Source organism: Parambassis ranga, chromosome 17 (genome assembly GCF_900634625.1).
Source record: "Parambassis ranga chromosome 17, fParRan2.1, whole genome shotgun sequence".
Classification (NCBI taxonomy): Eukaryota; Metazoa; Chordata; class Actinopteri; family Ambassidae; genus Parambassis; species Parambassis ranga.
This window is the reverse complement of record NC_041037.1, coordinates 7,308,632-7,330,426: the sequence shown is the minus strand read 5'-3', so window position 1 is coordinate 7,330,426 and position 21,795 is coordinate 7,308,632. Positions and strand designations below refer to the sequence as shown.

General features: G+C 40.3%; 1 protein-coding gene across 1 annotated transcript; it reads right to left on the bottom strand.

Annotated features, from left to right (window-relative positions):
- Positions 1–870: 870 nt before the first annotated feature.
- Positions 871–1,877, bottom strand: foxq1a (forkhead box Q1a). The gene has a single exon (XM_028427791.1). The coding sequence runs from the start codon at positions 1,731–1,733 to the stop codon at positions 927–929; it is 807 nt and encodes a 268-aa protein (XP_028283592.1). The 5' UTR covers positions 1,734–1,877; the 3' UTR covers positions 871–926.
- Positions 1,878–21,795: the final 19,918 nt, after the last annotated feature.

The window sequence follows — 21,795 nt, the reverse complement described above, 5'->3', positions numbered from 1 at the left end:
CCCATCAGCCAAACAGAGACTTTCAGCAACATCAAACTTGTAACCCCGCTGCGTCCAGGATGCGCAGCTGCTTTAAAGGAAATTTACTTTCTAGTCTCAGAAGAATAGGCCCAACTTGGTCACAACATTTCTTCCTATTGTGGATTGGAGTTGAATTTTGTTCAGGATGCACCAGTTGTATGAAGCCTTCCTGCGCATGTGTGGTGACTGAGGCGACAGCTATTTGCAGAGCCAGACAAAAAACATAAATATTGAATTCTTCTGTCCACTGGCAGCAAATACTCGTCTGGTCATTTCCTGTCAGTACAACGTATTATTATTAATATTATTATTATTATTATTATTATTATTATTATTATTATTTAGTGCCCATTTCCATTCAGGCTGCATTATTATATAAGAAGGCATGACAGGCCCTTGGTGCGTTTCCAACAGGCCAATCTCTTGTTGCTGCACTTTCTCAGATTTCCTGAGGCGGAGTTACAGGAACACACGCCCCGACAAACATCAGGTGCAGCAGGTGTTAATGCCTCAGACAGGTGTCAGTCCTCATTCGGCGCCAAAACAACCGTCAGCGACTTGTGCGCCATTGAACTTGCAGCAACCAAAAACACGTATCAGCACGTATCAACACTTTTAATTACAAAGCAGAAGAGACGGAGACACAGCAGTCAAAGTGCATATTTTATGTCAAAAATTAAGTAGAAAGTCAGTTTAACTTTTCAGTAACGTTTTACAAACAACACTATTAAATATCATATTTAACAAATGGAATCAATATCAATCAGAGGTACAAACAGTGAAACACCAGCCCACCTAAATAATAGTCCCAGCACATCAGTGTGTTTTTTGTGTGTTTTCTTCCTCCTCTGTTTCCTCCATCAGTGCATGAGACAAAAAAAAAGAAAAAAGATTGAGTTTCTGCACTATGACAGCATCCCATAGGCGTTCGACACCTGCGCTGCAGAGGAGTCCACATGGTAGGGCGCTCTAACGTAAGGAAATGGGGCAGGTGTGTTTGAATGATGCATCATTAGTTCGGTGTAGCACGGCCACGTGAATGCAGGGAGGAGCGGAGGTAAATTTGAGTCTGACTTGAACGGCTTGCTGAGGATGCTTTCGATAGCGAATGAGCTGGTGAATTTAGGGCATGGATCAGTCCTGGTTGTCGGAGCAGACTGGTGAATGTTTTGCGCCTCCTCTGCGCGCTCGGACATCCCTTCTCCCTCCCTGATCTTTCTGTTAATGCGCTTTCTTCTGCGCCGGAACACCCCATCAGCAAATGTGTATTCGCTGTGAGGATTGAGCATCCAGTAATTGTCCTTTCCCCAAGGTCTAGACGGGTCCCGGAGCACCTTGAGAAAACAGTCATTTAAAGACAAGTTGTGCCGAACTGAGTTCCTCCAGCCGGTGTAGCTGCCTCTGAAGAACGGAAACTTCTTCATCAGATAATCGTTTATTTCCGCCAAAGTCAGCCGTCCGGAGGAAGAGTCCCGGATGGCCATGGCGATGAGAGCGATGTATGAAAACGGAGGTTTGGGTCTCCGTGTGTATGGCTTGGACTTGCTGCTGCCGCACGGCGTAACAGGTGGAGGGCTGTGAGCTACGCAGTCCCCATCCGAGCCCAACTCCTCCTCAGCAGAGAGGGGAGATCTCGCGCTTCCCTCTGCATCCCTGGACCTCTCGAAATGTTTCGTGTCATAGTGGCTTCCACACAAAACTTCCAGCTTCATGGTTGCTGGGGCTCTGATCTGTCCAGTATTACACCTCCGTGAGCTCTTTGCGTAAAGTCCAGATCCCCTTTTGTGCGTCAAGACGCAGAGTTCCTTAAACTGTATCCAAAGAAGGGAGTCTCTGTAAGCATACCTGCCAGAGCGCTGAAGCCAGTCTCACCTATGGTCTGTGTGAGGAGCAGTTTATAGCCGGCTCACCTCAGGACCAACCCAATGTAGGCGGGGCTAGATGATCATGAAGAATTAGAACATCTCACAACACCTTCATATTCATAATGATTAAACAGTGATCACTACAAATAGTTCATCAAGGCTGTGTGATGTATTATCCACAAGTTAATAACAGACAGCGTACTCCAGCATCCCATTTCATGTAGTCTGTCTCACCTGTGAAATATGATCTATCAGGCACCTTGGGACTGTTTCACCTGAGACAACCAGGGGGCGTAGAATTCCCTTATAATTCTTCTTCAGGAAACACGCACACACATATACAACTCTTCCTTTCTATACAAATGGAAATCAGTACACTTGACCCTTTAAAACAGTTGGAACATGTTATTTAAACAGCTCACTATAAGAAAAACTGCTCTCAAGATCACATCAAAGCTCTGTAGGTGTGAACTTTAGATGTCCATGCCAACTGCAGCAGCCAAAATAGAAACCAGTGTTATTGTGTCTGGTCCTTCCTGTAAGTTGGTGCCAAGATAGAGGATTCGCCTACTACAAATGTTGTGATTTATGTCCTTCTCTGAATGAACTGCCTAGAGGGTTTGGATCCCTTTATAAGAAGGGGAGTCTTTTGATGTGATGCCAAGAAACGGTTTAGTGCAGTTATGACTACAAGGCCAGCAGGTGAACAGATCAATGATGTCTGCACTCTGGATTGTGCTTTTAATTACTCATTTATTCATCCTCCCAATTCATGGCTTGGGTCTCCCCACACCCTCTCCTCCGGGTTCACCTGGGAGTTATGTTGAACTCAGCAACCCATCTTTGCTTAATTTGTAGTTTTATCTCCTACAAATTACATTAAATCAAAGGTTGCGCTGCAACAAATGGAAAAATAATACCCTTGTGTTACACCTGGAAACCAATGTTGACATCACAGCTCATGCTGCTCTCACTGCGCCAAGCTTGTGTTTGTGCAAAGTGCAGTGTTACACATGTTTGTGCTGGTGTGAATGTTTTGATTTTTCAGGTGTAATCATCTATTTGTGTGGAGCGTGTCACAGAATCGGTGGTGAAGTCACTGTTTTGAATGGTGGCAGGTGAAGGATGGGTTCCTGAAAGCTAACCGCACAATGAAAAGAGCTCAAATACCTGTATTCATCCTGTGCAGTGCTTGTAGCAGCCTGTGTGCATGTGTCAGTGTATATTGTCTCTTATGGCTTTGGGTGGAATGATCCCAGCATGGCTTATATAATGAGTACATTTTGTATATTTCATTGCTAGTTTATGGTACTTTTTGCACTGGAGTGATGCTATATTGAAGATATTAGTATTCAATAATTTAGTATACTGTGTCTGGTGCATAAAGAAAAACCTGCTGGTCTGTTTGTCTCTCTGCTCAGAGCACTATTATGTGATTTATGAGCACATAAGTAACAGAAGAATGTGCTCCCTTTCTGCAGATAATGTCTTTCATTAACAACATTTGTAAAGCACACATAGAAATGTAAATCCACCACAGTCAGACTGTAGTGCCGTCATGGCATTGAGTTATTTGAGCAGTATGGACATGCTTCATCTTTCTTGTTACAGTGACACTCAAATACAGATGAACAGGTTTTGGTGCAGTGTGCTGCAACTATAGCTCCACACGTAGCTCTTATATTGGAATGAAGAACGACTTCAGTGTTTAACAACTCTACGTCTAAACATTCTCAAATCCTATGTCACACCATGCCTTTGAATGCAGCATACTGCAGTTGTCTGCACAGACAGTCAGTTTCCTCTATGGGTTTATCAATTTTATACTCATCATATTCAGTATTTGGAACATGAGTGGACCCAGTAAACTCATGAAATAAACTGTCACAACCCTGTGATTTTTCAATAAGTTCCTTCTGTCTAGTTGTTTGTGCAGGGAAAATACCTTTCCAGTCAGCTTGTTGGAGGGCAAGAAGAAGAAGAATATAAATAGTTTTAGTTGGTTGCAGGTGTAAAAGAACAAAGCTGTTGCTATAAACAGCACAAGAAGGGCAAAGTACAGACAGTGGATTTAAACACAGCCTTTGTTGTTTCTAAGCTCGACTTTGTTTCATTTTTAAGACATCCCAGTATGTGTGTCTGTAATCATTAGCTCACAATCCTGCAATAAGGCAGTGATGTCATGCATTGGTAGCATCTAGTGCTAGCTGGTTAGCATGGCTATACAACTTTTGAAAGGTTTTAACTATACTTTGGTTGAATTTGTTCTGAATTGTGCACTCTTATACTGATTCACATGACATAGTGAATATATATATATTGCAAAACATCTGATCTTTGTGTAAACCCAACACACTATTGGCTTGTTGAGTAATCTACTAAGATGTATTGTTGAGGATTTACAGTACATTTAAAAAATATTTAAACCTTCACAAGCATCTCAGTAATGTAAACTGCTGCAATTGGATTCCACAAGAAGTCTAAAAATAACCCTGAGAATATGTCAACCTGGTAGAAATGTAGTTTGCATAATTACCGCTGCAGGCTTGTGTCTGTCTATGTATGAAAACAAAACAAAAGCATTTGCGTGCAAAGCTGCAGATCATCTGAAATGTTCAGAACTAAACTGTTAGTAAAGGGTATGGCTTATAGCTTAACAGTCAGAGCTGTATGTACAAGTATTCAGTTGTACAAGATGCAAATAGCATTACATGTTGAGGCATTCCTTCATGCTATTTATGGAAGCTGTGTGTTTATTACCATTGTACAATGCGTCCCACCTCAAAATGTGTCGTCAGTCACTAATTATAGTATTTTGACAGCTATGTTTTGAAACCACAGTGCCAGTGTCTCAGTGTTGTGGTTTTGCACAAACATGTGCGTGTTCTTACTCATCATCAGACAGCTTATAGAAACCGTTTCTCCGTGCATATTTGTCTCCACATGTCCCTTCATGCACATCTCCTCCCTTCCTCTGAACGCACACATTCTGTCATTCATACGTTAATTCGTTGCATTTGCAGTTTATCAGGTGATGTGTTAGACACAAATTTAAAAAAATGACAGTAAATAAAATTCATGTTCTCTCATGTATCTTGGCAGTAAAAGTAGACTATGAAAAAAAAGGAACAAAAGCAAGCCCTTACCTGTTGCTGGTTTGGAAAGATTCTATTTTAGTCATGTCACCTTAGAGGTGAAGTGAGTGAGCTGCAGAACAAATGGGGGTAAAAAGAAAGTATTGAAGAAGCAATAAAAATGTAAGCAAGAGAGGTTAGTTTACAGGAAAAATAGAAATAGTCTCCATTGTGGCATGTGACAGATCAAGCAGTGTGCATACCAATAGTATATTTTTTTTAATAAGCTGGCTATCAACAGACTTCAAATGACCAGTTTGCACCAACTGATAAAAAACTATCAACAACACTGGAAACACCCAGAAACTCCAGCTCCATCCATCCATCTTCCATTAACCAGCTTTGTCCTGCAGTGCAGGGTCACAGGGGGCAGCTAACTATGGGACAGGGCAACACACAGACAGACAACCAATCACACTCACACACACATCTACGGGAAATTTAGAGTCACCGATTAACCTAGCACGTCTTTAGAATGTGGGAGGAAGCCAGAGCACCCAGAGAGATCCCACGCAGGCACAGAGAGAACGTGCAAACCCGAAAACTCAAACTCAAATCGAACTGGGAACCTTCTTGCTGTGAGGCGACAGTGCTTACCACTGCACCACCCACTCCCACTCCAGCTCTAAACAAAGCTTGATCATTCAGTGGGCCTCATATTGTATGCCTTCCTGAATATGGCCTTTTATTTTCTTGGATGCAAAAGGAGTGCTGGAAGGAAGATTTCCAGGAAAAAGTCACATCATTACATGGGCTGGGTGCTCTTATGATGACAACTACAGGGAAAAATCAGGTAGCATGTTTAGCAAAAAGCTGATGTGTGTGTGTGTGGGGGGGGTCGATTTGTTCTCTATTTTTGCTCTATGGGGTTCTAGGAAATGAGGTCTGTGCATGTAAGCTGTTATTGACAAGCAGCAGAGCTACCAGGGTGCCAGATTTACTTTAATCATGAACAATATTTCTCTTAAAATTTGAAGTTGTTTTTATCACTAAAGATGCATTATTGTTTCGAAAGATGCATTTGTCCTCTCTGTATATGTTTGCTAGCAAAGACAAATTGCCCCATAAATTTTATCCACAGATTTATCAAGCAGCTGTTAGACATTTATCAGATCTCCTGACTTCACAGTTTCTCTGGTGACCCAGAGAGAAACTGAAACTGAAATACGTGTAATAATATGATTACAGGTCAGGTTTAAATATTGCAGATTTGTACAGTTTTACCATTTATTTTAATTTGTACTGGGGATGTGCTGTATAACGGGTTAATGCTTTTGAGCAATAAAGTGTATTATATTTATATATATAAGTATATATATATATATATATATATAGTATATAAAGTAAATATTTAGTAAAAAAATAATAATTTAATGGAAAAACTTGAAAACAGGTCCCCTACAGTCCACAAACCTCATTATGTGTCCATATAGTCCATGGGCCAGACGAGACGATGGTACCACCTAAGGTGGCAAAGGTTACTTATACTGTTGTCAACATTTTGGTATGCTAACCCCATTGAAGTCACAGCTAAATCATTGTTATTAGGTGTTAAGTGTACAAGAAGGTCATGGAGTTGTGGTTCAATGTTTGATGCATTCGGCTCTCTGAGACCATTACGGAAATGTCTCAATGTAACAGCTGAACATTGTCTCCCTTTGCGCGACTTATGATTATAGCAGAGATATAGCTTCATTTATGAACATACAGTATGTATCATAGTAGTTTTAATATGTTTTTTTTACATGTTGTTTACAGACAAGTCATTATACCAGTATGACCACCAACAAGATATTTTATCTTTTATCTGCAAGGACAACGGGTTGCGTGAGGCCATGCTCTGCTGCCCTGTGCCTAAACATTTAAGGCGGCTTTCGTAAATCAACATGTGGGATCTTGATAGAAGTCATGATAATATCAACATTTTAATCATACTGCATTTGAAGTCTTTGTTTTTCAGTGTTTTTATACACTTACTGCAGGAACAGTTCAGCTTCGGTGACAAAAGGGATGGGGGGGTAAAAACACAGGACAGAGAGGTCAAAGTTTATCTTGGCCTTTTGGCTTCTTCGTAAGTCATGTAAACTAAACAAATGTTTCTGACACTTTGCATGTGTTAACCATGTGGAATGACTTTACAGCAAGCTGTGATAAGAAAAATCGAAAAGCTGTTAGCAGGATTTAGCCTGTCCCAATCATGTTTAATTTGTTTTGGCTGCCTTCAGGCCTACAAGGCTCTTTCGTGCACAAAAAAGGCAAATCAGTGCATTGGGATCCCCTTCAAGTGAAGTATGCTTAGATAATATCACCGTTACTACGTCTACAGGACCTGTTTGGGTTATTTTGAAACGGGGGAAAAGAAGACAGGGAAGGAAAAAAATGCTCACAGCACAGACAACAAAGGGCCATGCGTGCAAATGGGCGGAGGAACTCCCTTTAGGTGAGTGCCTGTAAAATGTTGGCTTTGCACGAAACCAACACAGGTCTACCTGCACACACCTTATTTACACCTACTCACACAGGAGTCAATCAGAGGGCAAATGCCATCCTGTCAAGAAGATTTAATGCACTGAGAATCCAAGGTGTTAATAATCTTTATCATCGTGTTTATTTTTAGTGTTCTGTTGTCACATTTGTTGCTTTTGTTTTCAGGGTTGTCTTTCCTCATTTCATTCATTGTCTTATAATAAATCACAGTATTGCAAAGTAGATCATACATAAAGCTACAAACTAACAACCAGGCGTCTACAGTGTTTTATGTGCTTGTTTACAACAGCAGTTCTTTGTTTGTGATCACAGCATAACTTTGTAATCCTTGTTCTCCAATGGCCAAACTGTATTTTGAAAGTAAATGAATGAGGCTATTTGGGACTTTTGTGGATAAAGTGAAATAAAAGTGACGTCTGTTCCTCGTGCGGTCTCTGCCGGGTTCCATAAACAGATCTCCCAGGTGGTCTGAGTGTACCATGGGTGTGTGTGTGTGTGTGAGAGAGAGAGAGAAAGAGAGAGAGAGAGAGAGAGAGACTGGAAGTTACAGCATGTTAAAGTGCATACATGTGTGTGTTTAGTATGGAAGAAAGAGAGAAAACCAACACTAACATGGAGGACAGCCAAGCTCTTATAGATGGCGGCGCGTTCAGCAAAGCCAAATGCAATCTGACAGTTAAGTTAAATGATATTTATTTCCAAGCAACACGCTTCCAGACCTGCTCTGGATCTGCTCTCTCCACTGGACCCGAGCTCAGTACAATGCCTCCAGCCTGGTGTGAGTTTACTCCTAATGTCTGTGAATGGAGAATGTTTACAAGATGTTTGATGAGTGTGTGTGTGTCTGTATGAACTGCATGTGTGTGGGCGTGCATTGCCATCGGTACGCGCGCTGACTCCTCACACTGTCTCTGAGTGTGTTTATTGCACACTCGCTGACAGCAGCAATGCATCTCTTATGACAGTTTGGATACACACACTATCCTGAAGGTGAATTAGCCTGCTCCTACCTGCCATCCCAAGAAGATTAAACATCTCGGCTGCAGTCCTTCAAGCCCCACCACAGAGCTGCATCGGGTCAGCACTCTGTTCAGTGTTAAAGCAAGATCAGATCAAACCTCATGGCCTGAAGCTGTAACATCCACAGCACTAAAGGGGGCAATGTTGGTTGCTATAGATACTAGATTATGTTGTGTTCATAGATATTTGCCGCACTCTCATAGTTCAAAGCACTGATTCATGCCTATCATATTTATATCTGTGTTTACTTCTACTGAAATGTATCTAAAACTTATATAAAGGATCACTAGCGAGCTATTCAAAGATGGCCCACATTCACTTCAAGGTTTATGGCAGCAACATTTCCTCATTAAATAAGCACACTATCAGTGAAACCAAGGCAATCACAGTTGGTGTCGGCGCATATAAAACAATCACTTGTGGGTGTGTAGTCTTTTTGTAAACCAATCTTCTGTAGATGTAAATTTTAGTTGAGGCTGACCTTTATTTTTATAAAATCAGTATTCATTGTATGGGATGCCACCTTGTGCCACGTTAACAGTTTTTACAGCATTGTTTACATGTGAAGATTTATTACATTTACCAGCTTGACAGAACATCTGTCAATCAGTGAAATCACCTTCTCACACCTTCCGAGTCATCTTTATAATCTTTGAAAAAATCATGTTTGACTGTCGGGCGGCTGATGTCACTGCAGATGTCATTAGAAAGAATGTTACTGGTCCAGGTGTCTCGCCCAATTTTTTAAGCACAGATTTGTGTCATAGGATCTGACAGATTAAAAAGAAACATGTTCAGAATATCAAATAGTAGCAGAATCCAAACAATTAAAATTATTATATAATAACTATTATTAGTAGTATTATTATTGAAGAGAAGGGGAGGAACTGAGGAAAAGCCCACATAGCTGTGCTTCTCCTCACCCTGAAATTCATTCCTTCAATGCAAGTATGTGTGTGTGTGTGTGGCATGTCGACAATGAGGAGAATGTAAACTGTACTGAAACGTGATCCACGCTCTTTTTGTCAGGTTTAGCAAAACAGAGACGTTAGTGCCATATGCTCAGTGTTCAAAGAAGCTAGATTCACTCTGATTTTTTCCCCTTGTACAGGCATACAAAGGGTAAATGAGGTCGAGTCATTTGGCCCGGCTGGCCGGCAGAAACTTTTAAAAAGCCTCCAAGGACAAACTTGCACAATCATCCTATCAGCCTACACCAGCGAAGGTGCGTGAGAGACATAGCTCCACCCTGTTTTCATGAATCATTCCTCATCTTACTGATCAGTAACATCAGATAAAGAAACATAAATCAGCTGTCTATATAAACATTCCTGATTATGACTGGTGAATGTGAGTACTTGAAAATGAGCCAAGTCTGTGCATGATTCATGTGGGCAAGGATCAAATCAAGACGACAGAATCATCTAAATTCCACCAAAGATCTGCTGAGCTGCTGAGAAGAACAGAACCAGACTGAATACGGATATCAAGTCACAGGATGTTTATTGTCAAGTCTCAATTGTCTACTACTATTTCTATTACTATTTTAGTGTACTATTGAGGTATTGATATGCTCCCTGTTCATTGTTATCTGCCAAGAAATGCAAACACAAATTGAGCTACCTCAATTATACAACCTCAAATATGCTATAACTCTCCAATCAAACAGTACATTACTCTCAAACTGTCTGATTCAACCTGCACTACATCTGTAATGTTTATGTGTGCTTTTACATCTGCCATCTGCTGAGCTAAACCTAGCAGCTGCATTTTATATCGATAAAGGTCGGGGTTAGCTCAGTCAGAAGATGCCATGGGCATTTCTGCTAGGAGCACACTGATATTTTCCATTTCAAACACTACTGACCTGTGAAAATCCATGAACCATGCAGGTACATATGTAAACTGTGTACACTGAAGCGTACTAGCTTAATGTGCAATGCTCCAAAAGTGAGTCAATCCCAATTTCTTTGATCATTCTGTGATTATAAAGATAAAGAGGCATGGCAGTCACTCCTCTGTCTATGTAGACAAAGCAGACTTAGCAGCTGCCAATATTGTGACAGGATCCAACTGTGGATCCTTGAAAACTCTGCTTTGTCACCTTTGTGTTGCAATTACAATAGTTAACCTTTTCCAATGAGATATCAACAAGTTTTCAGGACATGTTGACGAACTTGGTTTTGTTAAGGGCCATCCCATTGGAATACATTGAGAAGCAGAAACTCAAGACTTGGCCTGCTGTCTGGTAAACAATTTGAAGTTATTCCCAGTGTCTAATCTTCATTTTGAATCACAGTCCACTGCAATGACTCACCAGCTGTTGTTGCTAAACAGGGAAGTTCAAGTTCTAAGACACTCTGCAAGAGACTGGGTACCTTTCCCAGGAAACTGGCAATGGAACAACTAGTGGAAGGATGTTTTCTTTGCTACACCCACTGTTTGTCAGGTTTGAGGAGGGAAGGTGGGTTATGATGAGGTCGAAGGAGAGCCTGGGTGAATAGTAATTTCTATTTCAGTCTCACCGAAGGACAGGGATGTCTGTCCTTTGGTGTCTGTGGTCTGTCTCTAACCTTTGCCCCAGATTTTGAAGGAAAAGGAGCACGAAAAGAGCAGCAGAAGTAGAAACAAAATCAAGTGTATAGTTTCCTTTAAATATATTGAGAAAAAGGGTTAATTAATTTAAAAATATTTACCTAAAGGGCAAATCTGATATTTTTTTATGTTTTCTAAACGATTAGTGGGGACAAGAGTCCATGACAACACTGTGACTCTCAACCAGACAATTCAAATATTTGCACTGATCTATAGCATTGGGATTTCCTTACACACAAGTGCAACAAGTAAAGGCATCTGAAAATAATGCAGTGCTCAGCGGCTAATGATGATCTGGGAACTCTATCAGTGAGCGTGAAGCCCATAAACACAATGCAGGTCCAGAGTCAAAGAGTCAGGCTCCATGAAAGCATTTCCCGTCCATTGACCTCTTGTCATTCCCGGCCTGCCATGTTATGAAGGGAGATCAAAACACAAACCCTTTGTAATCTGATCCTCATTCAGCATCAAACAGCCACTATACCAACAAAACAACAAACAATGAGGTAAAAAAAAAAGGCGCAAAAATAGCTAAGGAAAAGGCCATAACACAATGCCATGAAAGACATGCTGGCATTTTGTCCACATTTTGAGTCGATTTTATTTTAGTTTAGCGACTATATGTGGATAAATAAAAATAACTCAAGTTCCCTACATTACAGAGGTCATTTGTCCTAATTAGAGCATTAAAGAGATATAAAAGGATGTGAAGTATGTGTTTTACTGACTAAAGTTACATTCAGTGCAAAGAGTTTCTCCTGGTGGATGATTACAGTAGGAAAACCTGTCTGCACGCCCAATGTGTAGGAGGTGGTGATGTCCATTTACAAAACCATAAACACAATATGACTCATCATGACACATGAAGTCAACTTTAGGAAAAAACATTTTCATCTGGCTTCCCTTAGTAAGCGAACCCTCCAGGTATAATAGGGAAGGGAGCAGCACAATGAGAGCGGCACAATCAGAGCAGTGGAAATGCATGGCGCTGAATAAAGGCTGTTTTTAGCTGCTATCACATGACAGCAGGTAGTATTGTCTGCCTGCACATTGTTACTTCTCTTAACCATTACTGTCTGTGTGCTTAAACAATGCAACAGTGCCAGCATCCCTAGAAAGACACGCATCGAATATCTTAACAGATTATCTTTTTGTACACGACTATGGGTGGAGACGCACCTTTAATACAGCTGTCTTAACAAACACAATGATGTTTGTTTAAAATTGATTTGGTCATTACATTATTGTGTTTTTATGCTACACTAAAGTTCATTTACGTCATGTGTTAGGTGCGGAACCCTTTGTGGTTAAAATATGGGCGGGATTGGTCATCGTGGTGGCCAAAAAATGAAGGAGAAACTTGTGACAGGTGAGAGATGTTTGCTGTGTAAAATGTCTTTGTTGTTGTGAAAAGGATACTTACTCATGGTTAAACAGGTTAAAAAGGAACTTGTATATAAGGAAATAAGAGGAGAAAATACCCAAAGTGTTTATCGTTCACATTTTACAGATCATCTTCCTACTAGCTGTTCATCCATACAGGTTTTTCCTATCAGGAAGTTTACAGCTTTTTAGTCTGATCAATCACGTCTATTGTCCTGTTGGCAATATCAATAAATGCCAGAGACATTTGCACACAGTGGTGCCTTCAAAAAATTTTAAATATTGCAGGAAACATTTGCAGTATATAGTAGAGCAGGTTGGAATGTTTTTACTTCTCGTAAATATGACGCCTGTAATTGTATGGCATCAGTGCCTGTGTAATAACGGCTCTTTGGAAACTCTAATCGCTAGTGTGCATGATTGGTGAATGATGTTTTATCACTGTTTTTTAAACATATACACGGTATAAACACACGCTGCCAGGCAACCATTCTTAAAATGGCACCAAGTTAACTAAACACCTCCTCCTTAGGGGGTTGGTAAAGGCCAGCAAGTGCTACTAAGCACACCCTTGTACATGCAACGCTATACTGGGAGTGTAGTTTGTATTTTTTAAACTGTTGAGAAGTGAAAGTATTGTGATAGTTTGAGAGAATTTCGGTGTTTATCAGGAAAATGAAACTGGTGTAGCGGCCGGGCACAGACATGCTTTCAGTGGTGACATTCAAACAGTTCCATAACAAAAGCTGCATTGCTTGAATGAGAGCCGTCAGTTGGGGTGAGGCCCAAATCTAAACAATCCGATGAGAGAAGGTGAGGCACTGATATACAAACAGCCCTGAAATTCCTAGGTGTTTTCTTCTGGGGATTTTAAAGCTTACTTAATAAGCTAACTGATGAGTAAGACACAAAGTAATAGTGCCTATAGTAAACAGTAATGACTAATGTCTCTATGCAAGGGAATTCTATGCTTTGGGATTGGTGTTGACATGGATGACTGCTGTCTGGCACGCGATGTAAGATTAAGGACATAAACAAACCTGCGTCTGGCTCCGCCCGAGGCTCACGAGCCCGACTTTTCTGATACTGAACTGATCCTGTGTACAATCCACCTGAGACCCCCACCCCCAAATTAACTGTGTGTGTGATTGATCCCTTTTTCTGCTTTTTTAACTTAACTAATGAATACCTGAACTAACTTCAGGTATTCACCTAAAACAACAGCAATAAGTAGTTACATTTGTCAGATCAGAAACTCAGGTCTTATCAGCTCCGTGTGGAAGGATTTGTTAACACAGACAGCTAATCTGTAATTTTTCTCAAAGGAGTTAAAGCTTTAATACGGTATTAATCTAGTTTACACATAAACCATTAGATTAAAATCCTTTCTAAACAGGTCCATACAATTCCTATTGAGCCTGTTTACACACTGATACAATGCATTTTACATGAATCATCAATGACTTGTTCCCCACATAGGGGAACCACCCATGAGGGGAGAAAGGGGAAGACAGAGGTCCTGTATTCTAGTGTTAACATAAAATGATAAGTTAATGATCTCTGGTGTATGATCGTCTTTTCCTCTTCTTCTTTATGATAAATGCCAATTCAAATGATTTAAAGGGAAGTAGCGTGGTTACATTTTAATCCTAGCCATTTGATAGTGCCAAGTAATTCAGGAGGGATTTTTTTCTTTGGTATAACAGTGTTTACACAGTATTGCCTTTATTGCCACTGTGACAAAACTTTAACAACAAATGTGTCCTGGATAGATTGTAAGCATTATGTAATCTATCTTTCACCTATTTTTTTATTGATATGACATCATCAGGACTTCATGGCAACAGATAAAAATCACAAGGTATAATACATAAAAATGTTCCATCTGCATTTGTCTAGTGTGTGTGTGTATGTGTGTGTGGTGGGGGGTGAGCTGCATCTTGTTAACTGTTTTTGCAGCTGAGAACAGCAGAGAGGCCTTTCCACACCTCTTGACAGCTGTGTTCTGCTCTGTCACGCTATGGAGGCACAGCAGTGGTCTCCACCTCTGACTATGGGGCCCTCTACAGTTAAGACTTACACATAAAGAGAGAGTCTCACTCTCAAATGAAGTAGTCACCAGTTAGGGAAGTGACACCAGCCTGGGAAAAATCCTGCAGATATCTCAGAGTGCAAAAAAAAAAATTGCTTATCCTATCAAGACATTCAACGTTTAATGACTGATGTGATTATTAACCTTACAGGTCAGCATAGTTACATGATAAATTATTAATAATCAGCCATAAATCAACCTGTTGAGGAAGGAGATCGAAGACAGACAGGCGGAAAGAGAGAAAGTGTGACAACAGGTGCATTAATATGTTTAACTTATTTTAAAACGTGAGCTGAACATGCAAGGAGCAAATGATTTTAGCTATTTAAATCTTAAAGAGCGAGAAATCAAATATCACAAAATATTGCTGTATGTCTCTCCCAACGTAAGCTGAGACAGACAGACAGACACATCTGGACTTTCTACAAGAACGTTTGATTTTAATCTTAGATTACTTGCTGTATTTATTTGTGTAGTTAAAATCCACTGCCACGGTTCTGCTGTCAGCAACGTGGCACCCACATTTATATTACTTATACTATAACAGTTAAAAAACATGTTTGTTTTTATGTTTTCAATACACATTATGTTTATGAGAAACATGACCTGTAAACAGGCTCAATTTGGTCTCATTATTAGTTACATAAATATCCCTTCATCCAGCCTTTTTCTTAACCCACTTTTTCTGGTACTACTACAGGGTCAGGGGGGGCCTATACAGCCTATCCCCGCTGTCAATGGGAGAGAAGTGTGCAACCTGAAGAGGCTGCCAGTCAATTTCTTGCTGCAGGCAGCAGCAGTGTGGCCCATATTCACTTCAATATTCCTTTTTTTTTCCTTTTGAAAAGTGCTTCTCAGACCTCTGATCCCAAAACCCTCAAAAGCAGGAAGAGACCTTCAGCAGAACATTGTCACATTTATTCATGACAAGAGGAAAAGGGACTTACTGTAACACATCATTTAGTCTCCTGACTACACTGTGTTAGCATTACAAGAAATGATTATGTGTAAGACTGTGCACGAGTGACAGCACAAAGAGACAAGAGAAAGGGAGGAGACTGGCAGAGCGAATAAGAAAACACAGTCACCCTGTTAAAATGTGTTTCAGAGGAAAACACCCTCATCACCTCATCTATTAAACACAACAGACTCCGAAGAGTCATTAATATGAGGAGGTGTTGACGAGCATTAGTCACAGGGATATTAGCTGCAAAGTGGATGATGGATAATGGGAGTGTGTGAACACTAACACAGTCTGATGTGGTTCTCTTATGTCTAAGGATATTCCATCATCATTATATTTATTATACTGTATTTTAATCACTTAGAGTTAAATGTGTATTTGTGAGTATCCATTTACATGTAGGGAGACAACTGAGAAGAGCATTTCAATAAGGACTCTGTCACAGGAAGTATTTTGAAAATGGAGAAAGGGTGCAAATGAGGCTACAAGGTCACATCTTGAAGCCCAGTTTATGTAAATGAGGTTTAACAGGCAAAGGGAAGAGGCAGCTTTGTTTGTGGCAGGTGCAAACAAAAGTCTGCTGCTGTGTCCAGACTGATTGCACTCACTACAATTTTTCATATGTTGTTTTCTTTCTTTTTTGTTAGTGTTTGCAGGATAAATCTGCCATATGTCATTAACCTGGTCACTATAGAGGCCTTCCAGCTATTCCACTATCTGCTACATCAAACATGATTGTTGCTGGTTAGATATTAAAAGAAGTATTGCCTCTTTTCCATGAACTAATAAAGAAGGTACACACCTACAGTATTCATCAAATAAAAGTAAAACTGGTCACAGAAGTATGTTCAAACACGCCCCCTGCTGGGCACAAAGAGATAGACAGCATGCTAGAAATGCTGATGGATGCTCAACGGACATATCGCATGCACTTACCTTTACCCCGTTTAAGTTGTCTTGAAAAGTATGTAAAATATTAAGCTAAAAAGTTGTTGTGATATATCACAATTTTACTTATCAGAATCCATTTTAAAGAATATTTCCCCCTCTGAACCTGTATAATAAATAATAAACATCAATAAATCTAGTGTTCACTTCTTCATTGTAAATGGATATATATATATATATATATACTTCTGTAATTGTATCAACAAAGTATTAATTAACTTTTCAACTAATTTTGTTATTAGGTATAAAGAAAATATTTAATGAAGAAATCCAATCTATTTGAAAAACACTGTATTAAGAAAGATAATATAAAAATAGTCAGAGTTAATGTAATCTGACTATGTAGCTTCTAGATTTGTAACAGAAGACCTCATATTTTACACTGGGTGAATTTTCAATTTACTGTACTACAATATTGCCTTTTATGGTTACAATGTGAGTACACTGCATGTTTCTAAAAATCCCTTTTAGTGCAGCTGCAATGAGTCAAAGTCACAATTCAGACAAGATTGCCTCAACCAACATTAAAACTGCAGACTAGCGCATAGGACTTCCATTCATTTTCTATTGACAGAGCAGCTTGTCGATAATCTTTGTTATCTTTGTTATCACACGTCAAATGAATATTCTCTAGCTAATACACCTCCGTGTTGTTCCCCCTGATGTTGAGCAGACCCTTTAATCCAGTACCAGGGTGTTCCCCTGCTGCACCGGTCTGCAGCGTGTTGTTCTAACCAGGGTTGTTAAAACCATCACACTGCTGTTAAAAATACATTCCCCAGAGGGCTTGCAGAAGTCTTAACGTTAAAGCAGGACAGAAAGCTTTAAGTCTCATTTAATGGAATGTCAATATTAGTGTAAAGTTTGCAGTGTGTCCTTTTCATTTTTACACCTAAAAGAATGTAATTGCAGTGGTGCACTTAAGGATTATTGCTGCCTTGTTGGGTTTTCTCATTTTTCTGAATCCAGCCAAGCGGTCTGAAACCTGAATGGTTGAACACCACAGACATTCAAACTTCAAAACTCAGACTTTGACCTGTGGTTAAATTGCAGAACTATGCCAGTGATGTGCAGTTCATCTTCAGTGTTGTCCAGTTTAGGATCCTCAGAGAATGATGATACATCTTTAATGACAACAGCATGGATTAGGATTGCCATGAAATTTGAACCTTTCAGTATATAACTACTAAAAAAAATGGGGAAAAAAATCCAGTTAAAGCTATCGGATTTTCACTGCATTAATATTTGACTAGTGTTATTTGGGCAATGATTTGATTTCTTCTTCTTCTTGACATTCTTAGATATTCTTAGATAACCTCTCAAGCTCAAATTCACTGCTTTAATGCTATAGATAACAAAGAGGCAATGTTAAGCGTTTTAAACTTTGAAACTTTTTTCAGGTGCATTCACTTCAGTTCCATTTTATTTGTACAGCATCTTTAACAATCTAAATAGTTCCTGGCCACTTTACAGAAACCCAGAGTATGACCCCCTCTAATAAGCACTTGGCAAACAGTGGCAAGGAAAAGCTCCCCTTTAAATGGAAGCACCAATGAACAGCTCATAAGGAGTTAACCCTCCAGCTGATGCCCAACCACGTAAAGGTGGAGAAGAGGATAGAGAACAGAGAGGATGCTTTACAAGGACAAACATGGCAGGTTATATTGTAATATAAGGTAAACTAAAAAAATGAAGTGTTGGATTATTTTTATTATAGCTGATGTATTGTTAAGTACTAGTACTACAAAGATGAACAACAGAGAGAGAAACACAAAACTAGTAACTAGTAACATAGTGACATGAATGTAGGAAACACTCCCAGCTAAACACCAGAATGCAGCATTTAGCTTAAAGCTACAACAGGCTCACAGAGCACAGGGTTGACAGAAGCTGTTGACTTTTGTTATAACTGAATATCAGAGGAACAAGTAAAAGCCTGACTTTGCATTATTTGCAATGCTGTGTGCTTCCAAATGGCACTATAGTGTCCAAATATTCCCGAATCTGCTCTCATGAGATATTGGTCAGATGTTTCTCATAGTTTTACCAACATGTTCAGAATGACTAGCGAGTGTCTCTGTGTGTTTACACTGGGGTTTTGAAGCTCAGAGTCGAGGCAGGAGAGGATCTGCCGAGCAACCCTGTGTTTATACTGACTGTTTCCTGTGGGGCTGTTTAGGAGCCTGTGAGGGAAGAGACGCTGCAGTCAGGGCCCAATCAAATATAAACACTGAACAATGGATGGGGATTTGCTCCAAAGACACAGTTTATGGAGGTATCACCGTCAGTGCTATCCAAGGACAACATGACACAAAGTTGTTAAACTAAATGTAGGCCTAAAGATAAATCATTACCTCAGCTCTGTTCTCTGACTCTTTATCTAAATGAGCTCTGCCCTTTCCGTTTCGATATAATTAAGAAAGGTTCGGATATCTCTACTACCATATCTGGAGTGAAAGTGACTTTCAGCTTTTTGACTCTCTGGGGTAATTACACTAAGTTGTGTGTTTATGTTGCCTAATAGGCCCCATGATGTTTGCTGATTGACCACAGCTGACGCAGTGACCAGCAGGCACGTTAACCTGGCCTATACATGTGTGCCAATATCTGCTGGGCAGTTATCAGGCAATAACTCACTGCACGCTATCAAAGCACCATCTCTCTTTAGGAAAAGCCTGATTTTCTTATCACATAAAGGATCCTTCATCTCTGTCTCTCAACTGGCCCACTGCTCCTGGGTGGTCTCAGGGCTTAGCTGCGTAATAATGGTGCCTCACTCTTCCAAGAAGATGTGGAATACAGTGAGAATGCCTCATTTCAGCCAGTCACCTCATAACCTTGATGGGACTGATAAGAGAAGCTGGTGTAAGACCTGCTTTCTCCAAATGAAGTATCTGAAATGCTTACAGGCTGGAGACTGAAAAACTCTTCTGATTATGGTGATTTTGATCAAATCGATGTATTCGTTCCATGCCCATATCTGAATTTTCATGAAAATCTGTGCCCGATAACTATAGTACGACTGGGTTGAATGGGGGGAGATGTGCTAAGCGGTGCCCTGTGTGCCATGTCTAATGTCCCGTGGATCTGACCTGGACCTGCAGGACCTGGACTCAATTCAGGAACGGAGGACAGAGAAGGAGGTGTGGTCTCTTCTTGTCTACTCCATTTCCTGCCGTCAACACAGGCTCTAATTGGAAATTTGGGTGGCCTTGTTTATTTACATGGTTGAAATGCGGCGAGGTTGTATTTATATTTTCATGGCGCGTTCTCAGCAGTGCTGCATTACAAAGCCTTCCCCTGAGATCGCTGTGGGAGAGGGAGAAGAGTGTAGAGGAGCCCAGTGGCTGAATATGTGTGTGTGTGTGTGTGTGTAGATGGAGGTTGCATGAGGTCTAAGATTGTCTGCTGTAGTCTTATCTGTGTCACCTGTATTATTTTTAAATGAATCGATCTGCAGGTAAAGGGAATAATTAGTATGATTTATACAAAAAAACAAAGCTACACAACTTAGAATAAAGAATAAACAGCCTTTAAACACAAGCAGTGGAACAGTTGATGCATACAAGTCTATAGTTTCAGAAATCACACACAAGCCTGTAACCTTAAAGTCTCAAAGGTCCTATAAGTATACATGGACAAGAATTATCCTTAGATGAGCCGTGTCAGAGTGGTGGCAGTGTGTGTTTATCTTTCAGACCAGGTCTGCTGAGTGGCGGAAGGCAGAGCTCTCTAGTCAAGCCATGGCTATATACTGAGGGCCTGGACCCTGCTCTGGATGTAGAGTAAACACACAAGCACGCACACACATATACACTCAAAGGGCTCTCTCGTTCTCCTCCCTGCCCGTCAGCTGGAGACCACACACCCAGACCACACAGAGTCTGAGAACAGCCCGACTCACTCTCACGCAATAAGGGCTACGAGCTGTCACTCTGAGCGCCTCTGTCACTCTGTTAGCGCTGGTTCTATGTGCCAATTTGTGATAGAAAAGAGCAGTGTATTGCTTGCTTTCTAGAAATCCATTTAGCATAATTCAATCATGTTTAAAAATACAAATTAGTCAAATTAAAAAAAAAAAAGTGTTTGTATGCATGAAGAGGGCAGGTGTGTCAGTGCAGTCACACCCTGGGGCAAACGATCCTGAATGATTGTAGTCCAACTGTTTAAATGGGTGTCCATTATGGCTGGTGTAATTCCACTTCTACACAATGATATATCACTCCCTGCTGGAAATGTCTGTTACTGCACCCTCTGTCAACTGCTCAGGCTTCGAAAAAACCTCTGGAGAAAATCTAGACAAAACTGCAGCATCTCCAACTTTATTGACATTTGAGTGTGACATCATTTATCTCCAAAGCCTGCCAGCCAATCTAAACAGTCAGCGCTGCCCTCGCATCGGTGCCAGGTTAGTCCACCATATTGTTCTGCTTATCGAGCGTTATCTGTTTACACTCATGTATGCAGTCATCTGATGATTGTTTTCTATTACTTTGCTGCTCCTTATCCGACAACTGTTATTGCTTTCCTGCCATCGTCATGTGTTGGCTCAAGCGCATTGTTGTCTGAAGACACACAGATAAACAGAGCCATCAGAGAACAATTCCATCTGATTAATTGTGCAGATAAAGATTTTACTCTCTGTTGATGGGAGTCATTCTTGTGTGTCTCACAGAAGATATCGAGGAAATGACACTAATTCAATGATCAATCAATTAATAAGGTGAATGGTGAATTCTATTATAACTAATCTATCAACAGCTTATTTGCTCCTATCAATGACTGTTTGACACAGCTTCGTCAATAGGCAGTGAGTGATGACTGATTGAATTGCGGAGTCAGTTTAAAAAGGTCAAAATTCATTTTAAAAAAGGAAAATGAGGTCAGCACCTTCCTAAGCACAGCAGTAAAGAAGGATCAGCCTGAGTGAAGGGGAGTTAAACAGGACTGTCAACAAATCCCAAGTAGGGTCTGACCCTAAACACAACTGGGGTCAGAGACACTGAGAGTAGGGTAGGATTACAGCAGGGGAACATTTTGAAAAGTAATAGCTTCAAATATATTCATAATTATTGTTTATATTCCTGTGAATTTGTAGCGATGCTGATTAATTGTCCTGTAAGCAATCAACAAATAATTAGGAAAAGACACATGTCACATGTTTTTAGTTAAATGCAGTAACTATTTTCTGATGTCTCTGGTGGGATTTTTTGATCCTAAGATTGTTAAACACTGTTCTGTGACCCAACAAGAGCTTTTTGTTTGGCTGCATTAACCAGCAGATGT